This window comes from Paramisgurnus dabryanus, chromosome 7 (genome assembly GCF_030506205.2).
Source record: "Paramisgurnus dabryanus chromosome 7, PD_genome_1.1, whole genome shotgun sequence".
Lineage (NCBI taxonomy): Eukaryota > Metazoa > Chordata > Actinopteri > Cypriniformes > Cobitidae > Paramisgurnus > Paramisgurnus dabryanus.
Window position 1 is genome coordinate 29,508,739 of NC_133343.1, and position 20,804 is coordinate 29,529,542.

The following is a 20,804-nucleotide window of genomic DNA, read 5'->3' on the forward strand; positions in this document are numbered from 1 at the left end:
GTTCTTGAGTCTGTGTTTCAGTGAGATCCAGAGACTTTGACAAAGAGAGAACATGAGGGTATGCTGGAGAGATGGAGGCTCACGCTTTGTGTTATAATGAATGAGGAAATTCAGAGAGATTCGGATCAGGTGCCAGTGATCTGTTTTTGTGCCCTGACCCCTCTTTAATTCTGATGTTTATTGAGAAGATCCGGTGCATGTGCCATCGTCTGTGTAATTAATCTGCAGAATTACACACCTCTGTGATTTTAATTTTTGATTTTGATCATATTCATCAGAAAAGTTTTACTTTTAATAGTCATATTAAATAGTCAAGATTTACTCAAGTTGTTTAGAAGAGATTTACTGATCACACATGTTTTTATTAGATCTGGTCAGAGACCGGAATAGGCCGATTTTACGCATGATTGACCGGCCGGTCAGTCTCATGACATTCCGATTCCAAGACGGTCCTAAAGCAATAACGTCACAGCCTAAGATGCCAAACGCACACTTGCAGTGGAAGCAGCTCCCAACCCATTAATCAACAGCTCCATTCATTTCATTTTGTACTGGAAACATGATCCATTTTGCAAGACTGCACTGCAAAAAATGACTTTTTTACTTAGTTAATTTTGCTAATCAAGAACATGCATCTTGATTTAAGAATTTTTAGATATTTGTACCCAAAATAAGACAAAAATACTAAGAAAATTAGTCTATCACATTTAAGTGAATTTGTGCTTAAAACAAGCAATGGGGTAAGCAAATTTTTCTTGAATTATGAATAATGCCTGATTTTTTGCTTGTTTTAAGCACAAATTCACTTAAATTTTTTGTCTAAAAAGTAGACTTATTTTCTTAGGTCATTTTGCTCATTGAGACAATGCATCTAATGCATTTTTAGATATTTATACTGAAAACATAACAAAAATATTTATAACTAAAATATTCTTATAACTAAAAGTTGTTTTTTGCACCGCCCGTGCCTATATTGATTCTATAGTAACTTTGTCGCACATCCGTTGTTTGGGTGATGTTGGCTCAACAATATAATTGATGGATTTAATGTCAGAATATTGCTGTAAATAATGTACATTGCATCCAGTGACTCTTTTTGTTGTCGTGTTTTAGTTCTCTGTTGTTTTATTTCAATATATTTCATTCATTTGCAAGTTTCCTTCTACGTCTTTTTGACATACGTGCTATTTGCCTCAAACACATCTTCAGTTCACACGAAAAATTCACATGACACAAATTTAAATCCCACAAGTAATCTAGACCGTGGAACGTGATGCTTCACGTTTGGTGTGTATGCAGCATAAGTCTACACGTCATACTAAATACAAACTGTGCTTTTAACCACAGCTGTCTAAACGATATTTGGACATCTAACATAATGTCAGTGAGCCTGACTGAGTCTGTGAGCACTTTATTTTGAGATCTTTTCAAATGAAAGAAGATCCTGTAATTTAATGTTTAATAGAAAAAAATGTTTAGGAAGAAAATCGGTATCGGCAGGTCACACCTACAGAAAATTGCAATCGGTGCATCTCTAGTTTTTATGTTACATTTGGTGGGATATATCGTATAGCAAATGAGAAACGCAAGCCACATAGCAGAATATTACAGGGATTTGGGGGTCGTTTTGGAGGTTTAGCAACAACCTAGAATCTCCCCAGCAACCAGAAGCAGCACTCGAAACACTTCAGACCTGCCACTCTGGTGATGATTTGCATTGGTAACCAGTACTCAAACTTCCTACAGAAAATGTAGAAATGTAGTCCTGATTTATCCTCATCCATGACTGAGTGAACCCTCTGTGTTCCCTCTGGCCATCTTACGCTTTAGCCATCAAGACTGTAATGATGCTTCTCTAGATTAAACACAACACAATCTCTCATCCTTCTGTCTTTGATTCGTAAGGAGCTCCTCGAGGGCGTCTGAATGCCACACACAGTCTCTCAAACACGCACAAGCTGAAACCAACTTCCTGATCCTAGATATTTTCCATCTTGTGTGCTGGAAGTTTTCTTCACTCTGGATTTCTCTCCATTGCTTTCTGTCTTTCTGCTTTGAAGATTCAAAAGCATGATGAAATAAAAAATAAAGCTAGAAAATGTGTTAAATACAGTAACAGTAATAGTGTCATTAAGTGAGTTTCATAAAGCTGGGAGCAAAATAAGCAAAACAAACAAATGTGATTTAGGTATGTTTCCATCAACTTATTTGTGCGAATAACTGTGGAATTGGTAACCTACTGTAGTAACCAACAGTAAATAAAACAAGACATGCTTAGAAAATAAAGACAGAACTGCATTTAGTTATGATTGGGCAAGTTATAAATTAACTAGCAGTGCAGCTTGTTATTATCAAACTGAATGCTGTGGAGAGAAGAAGGAATGCAGAGTTTTTGATGCAGGCACTAACAGCAAGGGCATTAAGATGACATCAAGCCCATATATGATAAAGACAACGACAGCGGAAACAGCAAGACATTCAGTCACGTGGGTTTAATGTTCGCTACATCAGAATTTATTCAGCAAATACGTTTCCATCTCCCATTATTTGCATTTACTCTTAATTGCATAAGTCAAAAACCATCTTAAGTGAAAGTAAAAACTTTTTAAAAAATTAATAGATTTTTATTTCGAAATTTGCCGTTTCCATTATGTGATACTCGTTTCTTATGTGATACTTCTAGGGATGCACCGATACCACTTTATTGGAATATGAGTACGAGTACGAGTACTTGCATTTCAGTACTTGCTGATACCGAGTACTTAATAAAAAACATGATTTAAATTTACAGGTAACAGCTTTAGTCATATAATTTAACAAAAAAACAAGGGACTAGTTTTCCAGTTTGTTGTAAACTCTGCCTCTTTGGACAACACAAAAGGGAATTAACCCCTTACACGCCACTCAAACATAGACATATCGATCCCTGGTATCGGGGGACTTTTTACGAGTACGAGTACTTTAGAAAATGTGGTATCGAGGCTGATACCCGATACCAGTATTGGTATCGGTGCATCCCTACTTTAAAATGTGCATTAAATCAGTGTGATGGAAACCCAGCTGTATTTAAAAATGTTGCAAATCTCTGTTGCTGTCCAGTAATGATGTTTGTTTTATTGGCGTAGCGGCTTTACTTGGTTTAAATCTGCTTTCTGAAGGAGTTGTTAAGCTGTTATCAAGCAACGGTTGTTGAGGTTTCTCTGGCAGTCTGTCTGTGTGTGTGTATTTGTAATATGATCAGTGAATCGCTTGACGTCGAGTGATTCTGAGCTCTTTTTGGCTCACATACAGGCCACACACACACACACAGAAATACCGCGGTACTGATCTCTAAACCTGAGAGCAACTTAAACTCATTTAGATCTCATCTCTCTCTCTTTCTCTCAGTGAGATGACGGCTTCATTTGTTAGTGTTTCAGTGATGTAAATGGCCCTTGATGACAGAGCTGTTGTGGATGTTTCTCTCTCTCTCTCGTGTCGTGTGATGGTGGAGAGGGTGCATTTAGAGCTCCTGGGATTCGTATAGTAAGGAAACAAAAAGCTTTTTCACAAACTGAAGGCAGGAGGTGAAGTGTGCTGAATAAATGATTGTTGACCATCGTCCGTTTACCTAAAGGAATCTGTGTGAATGTGTTGTGTCAAAACATCAACAAATCAAAAAAGAAAGATGGAGATAAAGAATAACTCGGGCAGATTCACAAGCTCTGATTGGTTGGCCCGGCTCAGAGTTTCAGCAGCACCATTACACATTAACACTACGCAGGTCCACAACGCCGACATCCATAGTAATGATTTAGACGTGCATATAAACATTGATTGCAGTGGGATAAAGTCACAGACATGAGTTAGTTCTGATCCAGATGGGCCACACACTGTGTGCTGAGCTGAACGCATGGATCTGAAGTGAACAATAAAAATACATTTAAAGTCGTGCAAAACCTTTCATAAAAGTTGTCTTTTATTTTAAACAATACCAGTTCTTGTCTCAGGATAACTTTTTTGATCCACTTCAAATGTTGACTAGTGTATTTCAACTCTTTAACTAGTCTAAATGTCTTTGCGTTAGATAACATTCTGATAACGACTCAGCTGGTGTCTACCCAGTATCACGAAATTATGTACCTATAGTCACATAAATTTGTGAGTCTTAAGCGTGACACTGACACGGTTTTCCGCCTTTTTGCGTGAACATGTCACGCATTTCTGTTTACATGTCACTGTCACATATTTTGTTACTCAACTGTTTTGGACAATGGTAAGAAAACAGTTAAGTAACAAATACATGACAGTGACACGTAAACAGAAATGCGTGTCACGCTTAAGACTCACAAATTTACTTGACTAAAAGTACATCATTTCTTGATAGTGGATTGTTGTTGTCTGTGTGAATTTTATGTGTAAACATAAGTGAAGTTTAGCACATTAACTGTACACATCGGACACTTATTTTAAATACAAAGATAGGGGACGTTTGATATGGGTTTCTTACTCCACTTTCATAAAAAATACTGACAATTTACCCCCCCCCATGTCTTCCAAGATATTTATGTTTTTTTTGTCCAGTCGAGAAGAAAATAAGTTTTTGGAGGAAAACATTCCAGGATTTTTGAAATCCTTTATTGAAAAATATTTACAAGACATGTGTACTGCAGATCTGACATGATACTGTTTGAATGACACTTTACTGCATGCTGGAGTAACATCATGTAAAAAAGATTGATTGATCTGTTTGTATTTTGTTTGGAGCAACAAATTTAAAGAAAAGAAAGATAATTAAATGGATTTATCCACTGATGCCGATAATTAAAATGAATAAAAATTGGCCAATATATCAAGCACGGCAATCGGTCCATTACTATAAAGTGTCACGATAATTCAAGTCTCAATGTTTGATGTTATAACCATTGTGTTATCATTTAAAATCTTTACATTTTATTTTACTAAATGTCTAAATGTTTAATCATATACTTTATTTGTAATAACTTTTTTAAGAATTAGTATATTTCTATTTTCTTTCTATATAAATATAAGTAAGACAATGACATTTATAAGTGACCTACAGTAAGTTTGAAATACTTTTGGGATAACTGTATGTATATCTGGACTAGTTTGAAATTCCCCGATTTTTTCCACACATGCCGTGCACATTTTAGGTGTGGGTTTCATCTACACTGATGAGAAAATCCAATCCTGCTGTCATGTTAAACAGTGAAAATGACTCACTGTAGCTTTAAAAATGTGGATTTAAACTTCATTCACTTTTACAACAGACAGAAACATGATCACAGCCTGCCTGTGTGTATGTGCATTCATGCGTGTGTTTGTGTATCTGTGTGTGAGTGTGTGTTAGGATGCTCCACGTGCAGTCTCACTATCAGACTAGTTTGAAAATCTAAAGGTTGTGGTTTCCTCAGTCATTTAATGACAGTAAGTTCTAATGTAATTGACTTAAATCCTGTGTATGGACTGTAGATCAATGATATATAATACAATAGTGGATTTAATACCAACATTTAAAGTCTAAGGTTAAAATTAATGTTTTTTATGAATCCTTCTCACTTTAAATACAATGATGAGTTAATACGAATAATGGTAACACTTTAGTGTAGTTTAAAATTCTCACTATTAACTGTTTACTTATTAGCATTAATATTACTGAGATATTGTCTGTTTATTGATACTTAAAGAGCTCATATTAATACCTGATTCTTCAAAACCTTCTTCTACACCCTTAATCCTACCAATTCTTAAACAACTACTTTACTAAGTATTAATAAACAGTAATTAGTATATTAGGAGGCAAAAGTAGTTAATAGTTAGTTACTAGTTAGAATTGGAAGTGTGACCATAATAATTGATGTACTTTTATATGTTTTATTCAAACCTAACTTTGGTTCAAGGATTTAAAAATCTCAGCACACACACAGACGTCTACTGGGCCACCCGTGATTATTCTGGTTATTTTGTCTATTTTACACATAATCCTTGTGGTCACAGTAAGTCCAGAGGTTATTATGAGGCTTCAGCGAGGCTATTCTGAGTCAATGTGGATGATGTGAGACTGTGGTCATAGAGGAAGAGTCTGCATGTGTGTGTGTGTGTGTGTGTGTGTGTGTGTGTGTGTGTGTGTGTGTGTGTGTGGCAGCTGTGTCCCAGCTGTGAGTGTTTTGGTGGAGCAGTTTCCTCATCATGCTATAATCCTCATACAGTATAAAGTTCAAAGAGAAGTCTGATGATTTGCACATTAATATCTGATACAGTAAATGTTTTTTACCAGAGAGAGAGAGAAAGAGAGAAGAGAGAGAGAGAGAGAGAGAGAAAGTGTGTCTGTGGATGTGTAATATAGTGTATAAATTATGGACACAGGTTTTAGAAATGGGAATGAGTTGAGTGAGAGCCGATGGAGGTGTGAGGTTTTGGGGTGGAGGGGATTACAAGAAACCACAGGTATGGACGGCACAGGATGGGCGGTCATTCTGGAGAGAGAGAGAGAGAGAGAGAGAGAGAGAGAGAGAGAGGTAAAGGTAAGGGTAAGGAAAGAGAAACTGGGAACAGATGTAGGGAAAAAGAAGACGCCCTTTTCCAGTGATGTTTCCATAAAACAGTTTGTAGTTACCATCACAACAGCAGCTACTAAACTCTGAACTTTATATCTGTAGACTTCTAGCTTTATATTCTTAACCAGGACGTCTCTGTGTTTAGGTAACAGGTGTATGATGCTAAATGTACAGTGTAGCCTCTGTCAACAGAACCTCAGAAGATTCAGACTCTCAAAGCAGCAGAAATCTGACTGCTGACAGAGAAGTTTGACCTGCTGAATGCACTCGTGTACGTACCGCTGAGCTGTTAGGTTAAGATCGAGTTATCCGACTTATGGTTAGCCAATAAAACGAGTCGTCATCACGTTTGGAGTTGGGTATGATCGAGTCTGAGGAATTCTGTTAGGGTGGTTTGGGGGATGAGTCGGGTTATAAAAACAATGCCAAAATTGGAAAACAAAGTTTACTTTTGAAAAAACCCAACAGCACTGCAGCAGTGGGGAGAGACGGAAAGAAAAAAAGTGTGGCGTTTGGCTCGAGCCCAAGCCCGGCCCATTCTCTTCTCTCTTTTGGGCCACATCAGGAGCGGCTGGCTACATTAGGGCTGCCATTATCCGCTCCAAGTCATAACAGCCAGAACACCCACCTCGAGCGGCTGGAAGGGAGGGATCGGCTAAAGGAATGGGGGTTGGGAAAAGAGACGGAGCGAGAAAAGCACTGAGCCAAGAGGGAGGGAAAAGAGAGAAAGTTGTTGCAGATGAGGGTGTTAGAGAGCGTTTTGCCCTGTTTATGAGCCGTCTGTCTTTAAAGACTTTAAACATCACACCATCACACACAGACAGACAGAAATCTTTCTTTTAATCAGAATGCAAATACAAATTGAATTTGACTTTCTGTATAAGAGTCTGTATGACTTAACAGTACCAGAAAATGAGAACAAAACTCTCTCATGCGCTTTACACATGTTTGTTTTAAAGGGAATTTTGGTGGTTTGCCAAAAAAATATTTTGTAAATGGGTGATTTGAAAACTTAAGGGGTTTGTTCACCCAAGAATGGATTTTTTTTTGTAATTAATACCTTACCCTTTTGTCGTTACACCCGCAAGACTTTTGTTCATCTTAAGAACACCAATGAAGATTTTTTTAATGAAATCTGAGAGCTTTATGATCCCCCTCAACAATGCAACTCACAACTTTAAAGACATTATTAAAATGTGACTTTATTTGATCACTCCATAGATGCAAGCTGTTGATGGGGCATCTATGTATATAAATATGTCTATGGCTAATGCAGAGTGCCGTTTTTTTAAACGCATGCACGCGTTTAGTGACTTTTTGAGCACCAAAAGTATTCTCAAAGATTAAACTGTTGTAGTCACATGGACTGTTTTAATGATGTCTTTGAAGCTTTTTTGGGACTTAAAAGTTGTGAGTTGCATTGCTGTCTATATTCATCAAAAATCTTCATTTGTGTTACGAAGATGAACGAAGATCCTACGGGTATGGAATGACAAAATTTTCATTCTGGGGTGAACGGATAGCCTGGTCAAAACCAGACCATTCTCAGTAGTAACTGAGTTATGGTCTGGCAAAGCTTCATAGACAAATCAATTCCAAAGGGGCATCACCAATGGACCTTGCTCAAATGCCTCTGGGTGCAATTGGATAGACTCAAAACCAATCAGAGCGATGAAGGGGATAACGTATGCACCACTACCAGAGCGCTCGCCGCTCTTGCTAAGACCCATTTGTTTAGCCACCAAAGTTGCAAGCTGGTATATTAGACTTTTGCCGAATCCAGTCGGTAAGACAGCGATAACATCTTTTTTAGATATGAAAGCTTCGAGTGTTGTTCTTTGCTCGGTTTTTAACGAAAAGGAAAAGTAAATTGCTTACTCGATAGCTGATTTGAACGAGTTATGTTTCACAGCAGCATCCATCTGTGTAATGTACAAAATCTGCTTTACCGTAACTACTGCGCTGTCGTCATCGTGTAAAGCCCGCCCCAATGTTTCTGATTGGTGCCGTGATTTCTTGGCATTAGAAATGGGCTTGAATGGCCTCTTTGCCAGACTACTTGCAGAGCTAAATCTAAATTTGCCGGAAGTTGTCTGGGTTTTTCCAGGCTAGTGAACTGATGCTTTAATATATCATGTAAGGTGTTGTTATAAACACCTCTGAGCCTTAAAGAGCCCCTATTACCCGATTCACGATTTTACATTTCCTTTGGTGTGTTAGTTCATGTAAACGATATGCAAAAGGTACAAATTTCCAAAGTAAACGATGACTCAAGTTATCATCTCCAAATTAAATCTCTTTTCTTGGACTAAAACCAACACACCTATTGTAGGCAATAGTTTCCTTCCTGGCCCTGTTGAAGTGGAAACGACATTCATTATCATAACTCCGCCCACTTCTAAATTCACAGCCTGTAAGTTGTGTATGTTTTTATATTTAAAGACTTTACTACTGACTAAACCATGACTCAAACACAAGTTTTATGCAGTGCAGAGTAGCTCTTGTTTGTCATTTCTACGATCAAAAATGGTTTTATGTTTTAGTATCCTTACTTTTCCAATCGGTTACGTTCTGCTCAAGCCGTGCTGGTAAAGTTGATCGATCAGTTTGGTCAAATGCATTTTCTGTATCAGATTTGGCTCATATTGATAAGGTAGTAAAGACGATATTAACTCCTGTCAGCATTGCATTTAGATAATCTTCCAAATACGGCTCATCACAACGTTCTGGTTAGCTGGTCAATCAGAGGACACTGTGCTTTTCAGAGCGATGAGCTTTGTACAAAATTAACGCCGTTACAAGAAGGCAGGCCATAAGCGAGAAACAATAATGTACGGTATGTGGAAAATAATGTGTTTTTAGCCATAAATCATCTGAACACAGTGTATTACAGCAAATACACAAAACAACGTTGTTTTTAGCAATGTAATAGGTGCTCTTAAAAAAACTATTCGGTTTTAGCATATAATGTGAAATGGATGTATGCGTGTTTCAATATTTGATAAGTAACTTTACATGTAAGTTCTGCGTCCCATCTTTCTCCTGTGGGTTCTTCTGACAGGTGTGTGTCCATATGTGCTTCAGTGTGTGTGTGTGTGCGTGTGTGTGTGTGTGTGTGTGTGTGTGTGTGTGTGTGTGTGTGTGTGTGTGTGTGTGTATGAGACCTCCCTCCTGGTATTTATTGGGCCAGGCAGCTGTGACTTCATAATAGATCTGAATTTAGCGCCTGAAACTCATTAGCACACGTTACTGGATATACACCTACACCCATGTGCACTTAAAATTATATTCATGCTCTTGGTAAACACTTTAAAGAAACTCAATAAAGAGTGTAATCTGTGAAGATTTCTGGGAAAACAAAGGAATATTAAGAGCTACCCATGTGCACAAAATGACAAGTTAATCAATGTGTACATTTAATAATGTAATGAAATGTGTTGTGTGTTCTCTTACAGGGGTTTGTGGGTGTGCCGGTCTCAATGTTAGTGGATATGCAGCCACATCAGGGGCTGTACCACTACGACAACACTGCCAATCAACCCAGCAAAGGGTAAGAGTCACATTACTTACACAACACAAAGCATTTACTGCAACAAGATGTTGTTATGAAGGCTTCAGATAATCTGACCTAATGGTTATGTGCGTCATATTTGACTGTTCAGATATGTTCAGAATGTTTCTGGTGTACATGTTAGCCTGCGATTCACCTCCTGAAGCGTGTAAACACTGTCACACAATGTTGCTCAAGAAATAAATCTGTAAAGAAAGTTTGCTACTTGAAGTTTTCTGTTTTCAGCATAAACTACTGGACTCTTTTCCTTTCCAAACGTGCCTTTTTCATACTAACAGTGATGTCATGATGAAGACACATTGACAGTAAGGTTGGGATTCAGTAAATGCTGTAAGTTTAGCAGTTCTCCTCTCACTGATGTAAAAATCACAGCTCGCTCCTCCTCTCCCCCCTCCTCCTGCTGAATGCCACCCATGTTGAGCCGGCGTCAGCCTCTCTCTCTAACTCTCTCAATAAGTTTCTCTCTGTCTCTCGCCCACTTTCTCTATGACAGCTGCTTATTACTGGTCAGAGAGCAGAAACTCTCCGCATGACTGACCACACCAGACTCGGGTTACCTCAGAAAGAGAGAGAGAGAGAGAGAGAGAGAGAGAGAGAGAGAGAGAGAGAGAGAGAGAGAGAGAGAGAGAAAGACAGACAGACAGACGGAGCGAGAGAGAGAGAGAGAGAGAGAGAGATAGAGAGATCTTTATTCAGAAAGTAAAGGTGGAAGAAATACATTTTATCCAATAAATTATTTTATTACAGCTGTACTAATAAAAAAAACCTCTGAAATCTGTTAATAGCCTTGCTTTAACTAACAGGTTTTATTTCTACTTATTTTAACAGCTACGCTTGAGTTTAGGAGTTTGTTTACGTTTAATTTGAACACTTATTACTTCTGCTACAGCTTACTTTTTAGTTGTACTTTTTACTACAAAGTAGTTATCTAGTAATGCACTACTAGGAGAAGTCCCACATAGCAGGTGTTTTAAAAAATCTTGTAAACATTCTTCTTTTTGTCCTCCAGTTCTTTTCAGTGTACTTTGGCTTTGTTAGCTGTGATGTCTGTGGTGCTGAACTCAAGCACATCAGGTGTTAGTAGATCACCTGCACCTCATCACCCTGAACTAATTTGCGTTGCTTTTAGTAGATTGCGTTGGTCATTATGGAAATCAGCTGTTGCACCTGTGTTATTTAATTCGCACCTTTTCAGTAAATAACCCACAGATATTAACATTCCCATTTGCGCTTTGTTGGATTTGAAAAATTACGTTTTTAATTTGCCCCGTTTAGTAGTTCTGGCCCTATTTCTTTAGCTCTGACATAACCCTTTTTCACACAGAGATTACGGAAAACAAATCTGGGATTTGTCCGGGATCATTTGATTTTTGGTTCATTCACACTGCCAATAATTTTCTGGAATCTGTGCATGCATTCACACATACCCTTGTTTTTTTAATCGAGAAACCACTTGCGTGTATTTTAGTTTGTAATAAGATCATAATGAGTGCGTGATGCTCTGTTCTGTCATGCTGGTGAATGATCTCAGCTTCAGTGCTGAGAGTGAGGAGCTCCCTGATCTTGGCTTCAGATCAGTTTTCAGATATTTCTCATTGTGAATGTTGATCTGCGTTTAAGTCCCACAGTGCATTTGTTTATTCTCTTTAACACTAAATAGTGCACTTAATGTCACTAACTATTGCCACAGACGGAGATCTTTTATAAAATGCAGATATGGATGAGGATTTTTTTGCTGTAAAACACTTGAATGTTTACGAAAATAAAATGTACAAATGTTAGCAGGAAATAAGACTCTTCATAAAGGAGAAAAGTGAAAGTTTGACTTTTAAATTTAAAATTGACTATAAAAGCATGTAAATCTCAGAAATCTGAACAATAGTTTGTCTGCGGGAAAGAGGCGTACATTTGTATTTTTCCACCTATAGTTTAATCCGAAGTTTGCGTCTAGTCTTCATTTATGTACAGATTTTAAGTTTTGTTATTTCAGAGCGTGACAAACTGCATATAAGCAGTTATGTAAAAAGTTTCTGTAAAAACATCATTCGTTTGGGACAACAAAGGGGTGAATAAATAATGCCTAAATTATTTCTTTAAATGAACCAAAAATCCAACGATAATTTCTCTCATCCTACAAAAGATATCAGGGTAGTGACATTCACAAACACATTTTGGGAGCAGGGGGAAAGAGAGTTAGAGGTAAGACAGAGAAGGAATCTGCACAAGAGAAAAACCTTAATGTTCCTTTATTATTGTATTATTGTATGTCTTATGTATAATGCTTTGGCAACATTGTAAGTGACACAATCATGCCAATAAAGTTCCTTTAAGTTGATAAATTATAAACAACAGGGTAACAACAGTGTGATGTGAATAAGTGAGAGAGAGCGAGAGAGAGGGGGAGAGAGAGGAAAGGGGCTCAGGGCAGAGGTTCAGGAGAGAGAGAGACGTGCTGGATTAGAATGAGGAGATTAGACTTCTCCAGAATACACACAAACACACACACACACACACAGATGATGTTTAGAGCGAATGAGCAGAGACAACATCACAAAACATGATGGAAGAGATAAGCGATGATGCATGGTTCAGAGAGAGAGAGAAAGAAAGAGTGTCAGACACAAACAGACAGAGACTGAGAGAAAGAAGAATGTTGGGGATTCCCACTTGGGTGTTTTAAGTCTTTCCTCAGATGTATTTTAAAGGTAGATGTGGCGCCTCATAATGGCCATAAGCATGTGTTACAAGGAAAGCTATATTGGGCTCCAAGTGAGTTTTGTGTGACTCACTATTGCGTTATGCGGTTTTAACGCCTTTATTTATTAAAATTATTAAAATGAAATTATTCTTTAAATCCAGAACGACGAGCTGCACTGAACGCAGGGTGTTACATGTATTTCTCCTTATGAGAAAAATATTAACACAAGCTATACTACAGCTAAATAGATATTCTTTAAGAAATAAAATTAATTAAAGAGCATCATTTTGGTTTGTTAAGTGCAAATTTACAGAGTATTGCTCAAGCGGTGTCATAATGAAATTAAAATGAGCCAGTATTCGTTGAGAGTCAAGTGTTCAGTCGGTTACCAATAAAGCCACCAGTATTACATTGGCTGCAGCTCACAGTATTATGGCGCTTTGTGTTGAACAGTTAGTTTTAAACTTTAAAACTGCATTTAGAGGCAGTTTACGCTTATTCTGTCATCTCAGTTTCACTTTGATTGCTCAAGGCTTTTCACACATTCCTTATTTTCTTATTTTGATTTGAACAAACCCCTATATATATATATATATATATATATATATATATTCCATATGTGCTATGTGTGTGCAGACTGGCTCCTTCAGTGAGATCTCAGTACAGTGAGGTGTCATCTGTATGTGTGGCGCTCCCCAGTGGTCAATCTCCAGACAGCAGAGAGATGTACAATCCCTCAATGACCCCTGGAGCCTGTATGGACCCCTATATGCGGCCGCCTCATGCACCTCCACCCCACAGCATGATGGGACACCGCAGTATGCCACCACCAGAGGGTGAGTTTCAGTAAATATAATGACAAAGATGATTACTCACATGTCAGCTTTTTCTTAATTTTTTTTAATGTTTAATGTTAAAAATGTCTGTGAAATCTGAACAACCTATTTTTTCGCATGCTTGCAGAGAGTGGTTTACCAAAACTAAGTTACTGTGTTGATCTTTTGCACATTTTCTAGGTTGATAGAAGCACTGGGGACCCAATTATAGCACTTAAACATGGAAAAGTCTGATTTTTACGCTATGACCCCTTTAAGGAATAATGAACCCTATTGTTATGTCTGTGTGTTTTAGGTGGCAGCGGCGCCCCCTACTGTAACCAGAACATGATGTCATCTCATCACAGTCAAACAGGATTGGAGCACATGAGCTCAGGAGACGGTGAGATGCCAAACCGCCTGTTTATCAATCACATCTGTTTTTATCTCAAACTGTAGACTGTATCAATTAAACCAGTGTATGGTTGTTTTTTGATATTTATATCATATACAGCTGTGGAAAAAACTTGGAAATGAGGAAAAATTTAAAAATTATTTTTTTTAATAACACAATGCATATATTTTTACATGTAATCTTGGAATAGTTCAAAAGTGAATATTTTATGTAATAACCCTGATTTTTAATCACATCTTTTTACATTGCTGTTGGAAGACTTTGTCACTCCTACGGGTTTGCTTTGTTGAAATTCAATAGACAAATGGTCACAATACATCTAAAAATGTTGATTAAATGCAAAACAGGTGTTAAACATTTTATAAAAGCACTCTGCAAAAAATGTCTTACTGTTTTCAGTACAAATATAAAAAAATTCTTAAATCAAGATGAATTTTCTTGATCACAAAATGACTTAAGAAATTAAGTCTAGTTTTTAGACAATATATATATAAAATTAAAGTAAATTTGTGATTAAAACAAGCAGAAAAATTTGCCAGTGTGGTAAAAAAAATTCTTTATTTTCTTTATTATTTATGTGTTTTGTCTAAAAACTAGACAAACTAGTCTTAGGTCATTTTGCTCATCAAGAAAATGCATCTTAGTCTTTTTGTCTTGTTTTCAGTAGAAATATCAAAAAATTAAGTAAGAAATTAATTTTTTGCAGTGCAATAAGATGCTTGAGGCTGTGTTGTATCATGAATAATTCACGACTGAAGGGGTTACATGGACTTCTCGTCAGTGCCGGCCGGTGACTTCTCTTCCGAGGGGTGCAAATTCAAAATAAGTGTTAGTTGCGTCGTGAACCATGTGCATCATGCCTCACGTCAAAATACATGCCTGCTGCACACGCATCAAAAGAATTTATGATAAAAGAGATGCTCATGTTCACAAAATACTTGCAAGGCACTAATTTAACACTAAACTCTGATTACACATGAGATTAAGCGAGTATCTGGCAAATGCCAGCATCACTTTTATCATAAACCCCTTTCGAAGTGTATGCATTAGACACATATTTTGACAAGATGCATGATGCACATGACAAAAGTTTAAATGAAGCCAAACTTATATTTTGAAATGACGAGCCACACACATGGCAGGCTACATACATGTTGTAACAAGCTTCACATCGTGTGCCCTGGAAAAAGAAGTTACCGGCCGCCACTGCTACCAACCCTTTTAGCGGTGACTTAGCTTTAAGTTTGATCTCATAAAACAATTACAATAATTAAACCAGTTTATTTATCAGAAGAACTTCTCTCTCTCTCTCTCTCTCTCTCTCTCTCTCTCTCTCTCTCTCTTTCTTTCTCTCTTTGACAGCATCATGTTTTGCTACACCTCGCTCCATTTTAAAGTTGAGTAAGAAGCGTGCACTGTCGATTTCTCCTCTGTCTGATGCCAGCGTGGACCTGCAGACGGTTATACGCACATCTCCAAACTCACTTGTAGCGTTTGTTAATTCTCGCTGTGGGCAAAATGCTGCCAGCTCATATGGACATCTTTCTGTGGGAACCATGAGGTAAATAAGGGCCGTGACAATATCTGGATTCACAGTCTAATCATACAGGAGTACAGTTTAAAACAGTTCGATTTGCATTTACACCTGGATTAAATGTGGTTGAATGTCTCCATTCACTCAGTCATGATTCACTTTGACAATAAAATAAGACGCGTTTAAGGGCTTTGCAAAAAAATGTATGCCTGTTGCAGCATCTAATACTATGTATAAGTGTGCTCTCCCTGGCGTCTACTATTGATAATGATAATTCCAGGTGTCAACAGAACCTTGTTCTTGATCCCATTATCTTCCCCTCTTTACAATTGCAGTCCATCTTTGGGTTATTCCAGCTCAATGAACTACCAGTCCAGACACCAGGGGAACATTTACAGCGGTCCACATGCTCACTCTTCTCAATCTTGCCACGGACCTCCACCTCGCCTGCCTCCCCACAACCCCAGACTTCATGTTACCCCAAAACACACACATGTGAGGCTCTTCTCATTGCACTCCATCATTCAGTACACTGTTCAGTATAGACACTTGAATAGACTCTTTCTCTCTCTCTCTCTGTAGATGAAAACAGAACCTGTTCTGGGTTGTGTGATGGACAGCATTAACATAAAGAATTTAGAGGAACATTCAGAGGGAGATGTGGCGAGTCCATCGTCAACTGGAACCCAGGTAATGAACCCCTAACACTTTATGCGTGACCAACTAATTCACAAAGCGAAAAGTTCTTTCCACTACATTCCAGTTATTGTACTTTTGGACTATACGACATTTTGTAGTATTAATAGTGCAAGTTGGGTGTTGCAAAAACTAGGGTTGCAAAATTCTTGAAATATTCATGGCTGAAAAAACTTTCCATAACGTTGATATACAAGAATTAACAGGAATATGGGAATTAATTTGAGAGAAAATTGCATAATTACTATAACAGGGAACTTAAATGTAGTTAAAAAAAACCTTGCAGCATAATTTAGTTTAAACAATAAGATTTAATGCAATTTCAGTTGAATTTCTAACTTGCACATTCATCAGTCACATGCACACAGCACGTTGCTTACTGAAGGAGCATTAAGGCCACATACATCTTTGCATGTATTCACATAAATTACATATTCTCATTCATATAAGAATGATTTCTGAAGGATTTTTGATCAAATAAATCCAGGCTTGATGAACGTAAGTATCAGGATCCTTTAAAATTTTCTATTACCATGCATGCATGTCTGCTTATGACCAAACAAAATGTTTATTTATGTTTGTATATGATACAGTTTATATAAATTTCCCAATAATTCCCATAAATTACCGTTAGGTTTCCAATTTGGAATATTTCTTAAATTCCCCTGATTAGGTTCCCATGGAAAATTTTCAGAAATTTACCAGAAACTTTCCGCCCCTTTGCAACCCTATACAAAACACACTAATAAACAGGATGTACTATAGACCAATTTAGAGTAGACGTCACAGTTACGTCACTGCAACCTGCACGCGCAATGCAGTTGCAGAAAAACAGTGGAAATGAATTAGACACGAGTGAAAAGAGCAAGATAACTCACTGGAAAATGTCCGGTTGTGCTGTTAAGTGTCAGAATAAGAATGCCAAAAAAGATGGCTTTCATTTTTATAGAATACCATCGTCGAAGACATCATTTGAAGATAAACGTAGGTGTTTATGATTACAATAAGCCCTTAAACGGACAGAATGGAGCAAGGAAATCATCTGGAAATCTTTTAATAATTAGAATAGAAAATAAGTAGAGAAGATGTCCGTTGTTCTGTCGAGGTCTGTTCCCTCCATGTGTTTCTTATAGCGTTTTTATCACGTTACAATTATAATTTATTAAGGAAGAAATAATAGAAAACAAGAAAATTATGAAATATTTAATAAACGCTATTATATATAATACATGATAGTATTGCTTTTACATGTACTTTAGCGATTCAGACTGTAAAAATATTTGATTTAGCAAAAAAGAACAATACATATACATTACATACATGCATATCAGTAGCCAAGCCATTTAAACTTTTTATCTATCTAAAAAAATAAACGTAACGTGATTAAAACGCTATAAGAAACATTGCACTAAAGGAAAACATATAGGAATCAGACTTCGACAGAACACCGGATCCATAAAAATCACGGTTTAATGCTAAAACACTTCACAACTCAACTGCGGAGCAGTCACTTTCTGCAACCAGTTTGGCTCCGCCCACAAAAAACGTCATCTCTGTTTGCAAACACGAAATTGGTCTATACAGTAAGTACCCAGATGATCTACTGTATCATAAAATATATTCAGCCATAGGTTGCCATTTTCTCTGCATTGTCAAAAGAATGGGACTTGAACAGCGAAATAAAGAGCTATATAGTGCTCAAGAGCACATAGGTTTAAATCTTGCGTTGAATGAAAGCTTTTTTTTCCAAGTGTGCAACAAGGTAAAGGTTTCAAGAAGTAGAGTGACAGAAACATTATTTCCTATCTCATTAACTACACTGTTTACAAGACATTGTATTGTGTTCTACAGGATCCTCTTCTGGGTCTACTAGAGGGCAGAGATGATCTCGATAAAGAGGAGAAACCTGAACCAGAGGCCATATATGAGACCAACTGCCACTGGGAGAGCTGTAGTAAAGAGTTTGATACCCAGGAACAACTCGTACATGTAAGTGAGAGCACACCTGAGATTTTCATCTCAAGCAAATTCAAATGCAGATTTTTATGAGCAATAGGATTGATAATTCTGTATGTTCTCTTGTTTTAAACAGCATATTAATAATGAGCACATACACGGGGAGAAGAAAGAGTTTGTGTGTCACTGGGAGGACTGCTCTCGAGAACAGAGACCGTTCAAGGCACAGTACATGCTGGTCGTCCATATGCGTCGACATACTGGAGAGAAACCTCACAAGTGCACTGTGAGTGTTCTTCTAGCTCGGGTGTAGGCAAGTTCGGTCCTACAGAGCCGCAGTCCTGCAGAGTTTAGTTCCAACCCTAATCAAACACACCTGAAGAAGCTAATCAATGTCTTTAGGATTTAGACATCAGGTTAGATTATCAGTGCTTAGGCTAAAATATGCAGGACTGCGGCTCTCTAGGACCGAACTTGCCTACCCCTGTTCTAGCAGATATATTTCATTTCTCAATGCTTTCGTCAATCTGAATGTTTGTGTTTGTTTGTTAGTTTGAAGGCTGTAATAAAGCGTACTCTCGTCTGGAGAACCTGAAGACTCATCTGCGCTCACATACTGGAGAGAAACCGTACGTGTGTGAACATGAAGGCTGTAACAAGGCTTTCTCCAACGCATCAGACCGTGCCAAACACCAGAACAGAACACACTCCAATGAGGTAAAAACAACACACATAAACGTAGTCGTATCATAATAGAGGCTTTTGAAGTGACATTTACCCAGAAAGGCGAGATGATGGTGCCGAAGCGCCAAAAACTGACTGCAATCTATACTATATATTTAAACGGCTAATCATTTTTACATATTTATCTTTTTTATTTCAACTTTTTTCTTAATTTATATCTTGTAAAGATTTTTCACATTATTTGATTCCTGTTCATCCTATTTGCATGTACAACAAAATACATTACGTAACGTAATGTCAATAACTTGCCAATGACGAGTTTTTAAAGCAATCCATTTTCCACTATTATCCACTAGGTGGCGCTCTTACACAACTTATTAACACTGAAGCATAGACTGATCCAAAAACAGTAAAAACTCTGTGCATGTTTTATGATTGTTTTGAATCTGATCTTTAACAAAAGACCTTTACAAAAATAAAATTATCATCTTTTTCCTCAAAATTTTGTATTTTTTAAGAAACCTTCTCATATTTAAGAGGTGATAAAAAAATAAAAATAGGATTAAATGTTTTTAGTTTGTTTGTTTGTTTGAAAGCAGGGAGTCTTTTCTTTCATTTGATATATTGCATGTTTAAATATTTAAAGAAGAAAATTTTTGGAAGACATTAAACATTTTAAAATTATAAAAATGCTATTATAGGAGTGAATTATCTGAAGCAAACAGTTGTGCCATGTTTGGTGTGAAAGCACAGAGATTTACTTCACTTTATCGGATCACGTCCAGTGTTAATAGATCTTAAGCGTTTAATATGGTTGAACAGTTATTTCTAAACAATTTAGTGTGTTTGTGTAGCACTTTACCCAGACATTCAATGCAACCTGCTGTAAATTAAATTATTTATTAATTCATCACAAGGCTTAAGCTGTCAGCAAGAAATATTAAAAACAAGTAGTTCACAAAAGCCTAAATTTTATTTCGGTTTCCAACTGTAAATAATATACAAACCATGCTCTCCTATTTCTGGCCTTTAGAAACCATACGTCTGTAAGATTCCTGGCTGTACGAAGCGATACACTGACCCAAGCTCTTTAAGAAAGCATGTGAAAACGGTACATGGACCTGAGGCTCACATCACTAAAAAACACCGTGGGGACACTGGTCCACGTCCTCCAGGCTCTGGATTAACCCCTGCAGGTCCTGAACTGCTCATAGAAAAAGAGGAGCGAAGCAGAGAAGACTGCAAATTACTTGCTCCAGAATCTGCTTTGGTAAGACCTGCACATATTTGTTGTGGATATCCACTTGGTAAAGCTTGTTAGTCAGAGCTCCTTGCTCTCTTTTGACCCAGTGTAACTCATTTTCCTCTAGAAATCTCAGCCAAGTCCAGGTGGTCAATCTTCCTGCAGTAGTGAACGTTCCCCGCTAGGAAGCGCTAACAACAACGATAGTGGGGTCGAAATGAACCTGAATGCAGCAGGCAGTCTTGAGGACCTGACAACACAAGAGGAAAACGGGAACAGTGTTTCGGTCGAGTCCGGCGGTGGTGGTGTTGGGTCAGGGGGCATGTGCATGTCCGTTCAGGCCTTAAAGAGGCTGGAGAACTTGAAGATTGACAAACTGAAGCAGATTCGACGACCAACACCACCTGGGCGGTGTTCAGGAAATAAACTACCAGCTCTCTCAGGTAACAAGCTTAGCAAGTAAAGCACACGTAATACCGCATTATTTGCATAATTTTGTGTTTTCTGAATTTTGTGCTATAGTATTAAAGTGATGTACCTTTACTCATTAGGCAAATAACACAACAGTGGATTTACAATTGATGAGATAAAGACCATGACTTTGGCCGTGTCCTATTTCACAACCGAGTTATTGC

The 20,804-nt window shown here is 37.5% G+C and overlaps 1 protein-coding gene across 1 annotated transcript in view; it reads left to right on the forward strand.

The window, feature by feature from the left end:
- The window catches only part of gli1 (GLI family zinc finger 1), a 45,897-nt gene that overhangs the window by 20,254 nt on the left and 4,839 nt on the right, over positions 1-20,804 (forward strand). Inside the window, exons 2-12 of the mRNA XM_065272406.1 lie at positions 10,013-10,107; positions 13,463-13,662; positions 13,958-14,044; positions 15,419-15,617; positions 15,926-16,085; positions 16,173-16,280; positions 18,138-18,275; positions 18,379-18,528; positions 18,795-18,959; positions 19,960-20,196; positions 20,297-20,612. Of these exons, the coding sequence (XP_065128478.1) occupies positions 10,037-10,107; positions 13,463-13,662; positions 13,958-14,044; positions 15,419-15,617; positions 15,926-16,085; positions 16,173-16,280; positions 18,138-18,275; positions 18,379-18,528; positions 18,795-18,959; positions 19,960-20,196; positions 20,297-20,612 (1,831 nt within the window). The 5' untranslated portion in view covers positions 10,013-10,036. The remainder of the gene's footprint in view (positions 1-10,012; positions 10,108-13,462; positions 13,663-13,957; positions 14,045-15,418; positions 15,618-15,925; positions 16,086-16,172; positions 16,281-18,137; positions 18,276-18,378; positions 18,529-18,794; positions 18,960-19,959; positions 20,197-20,296; positions 20,613-20,804) is intronic.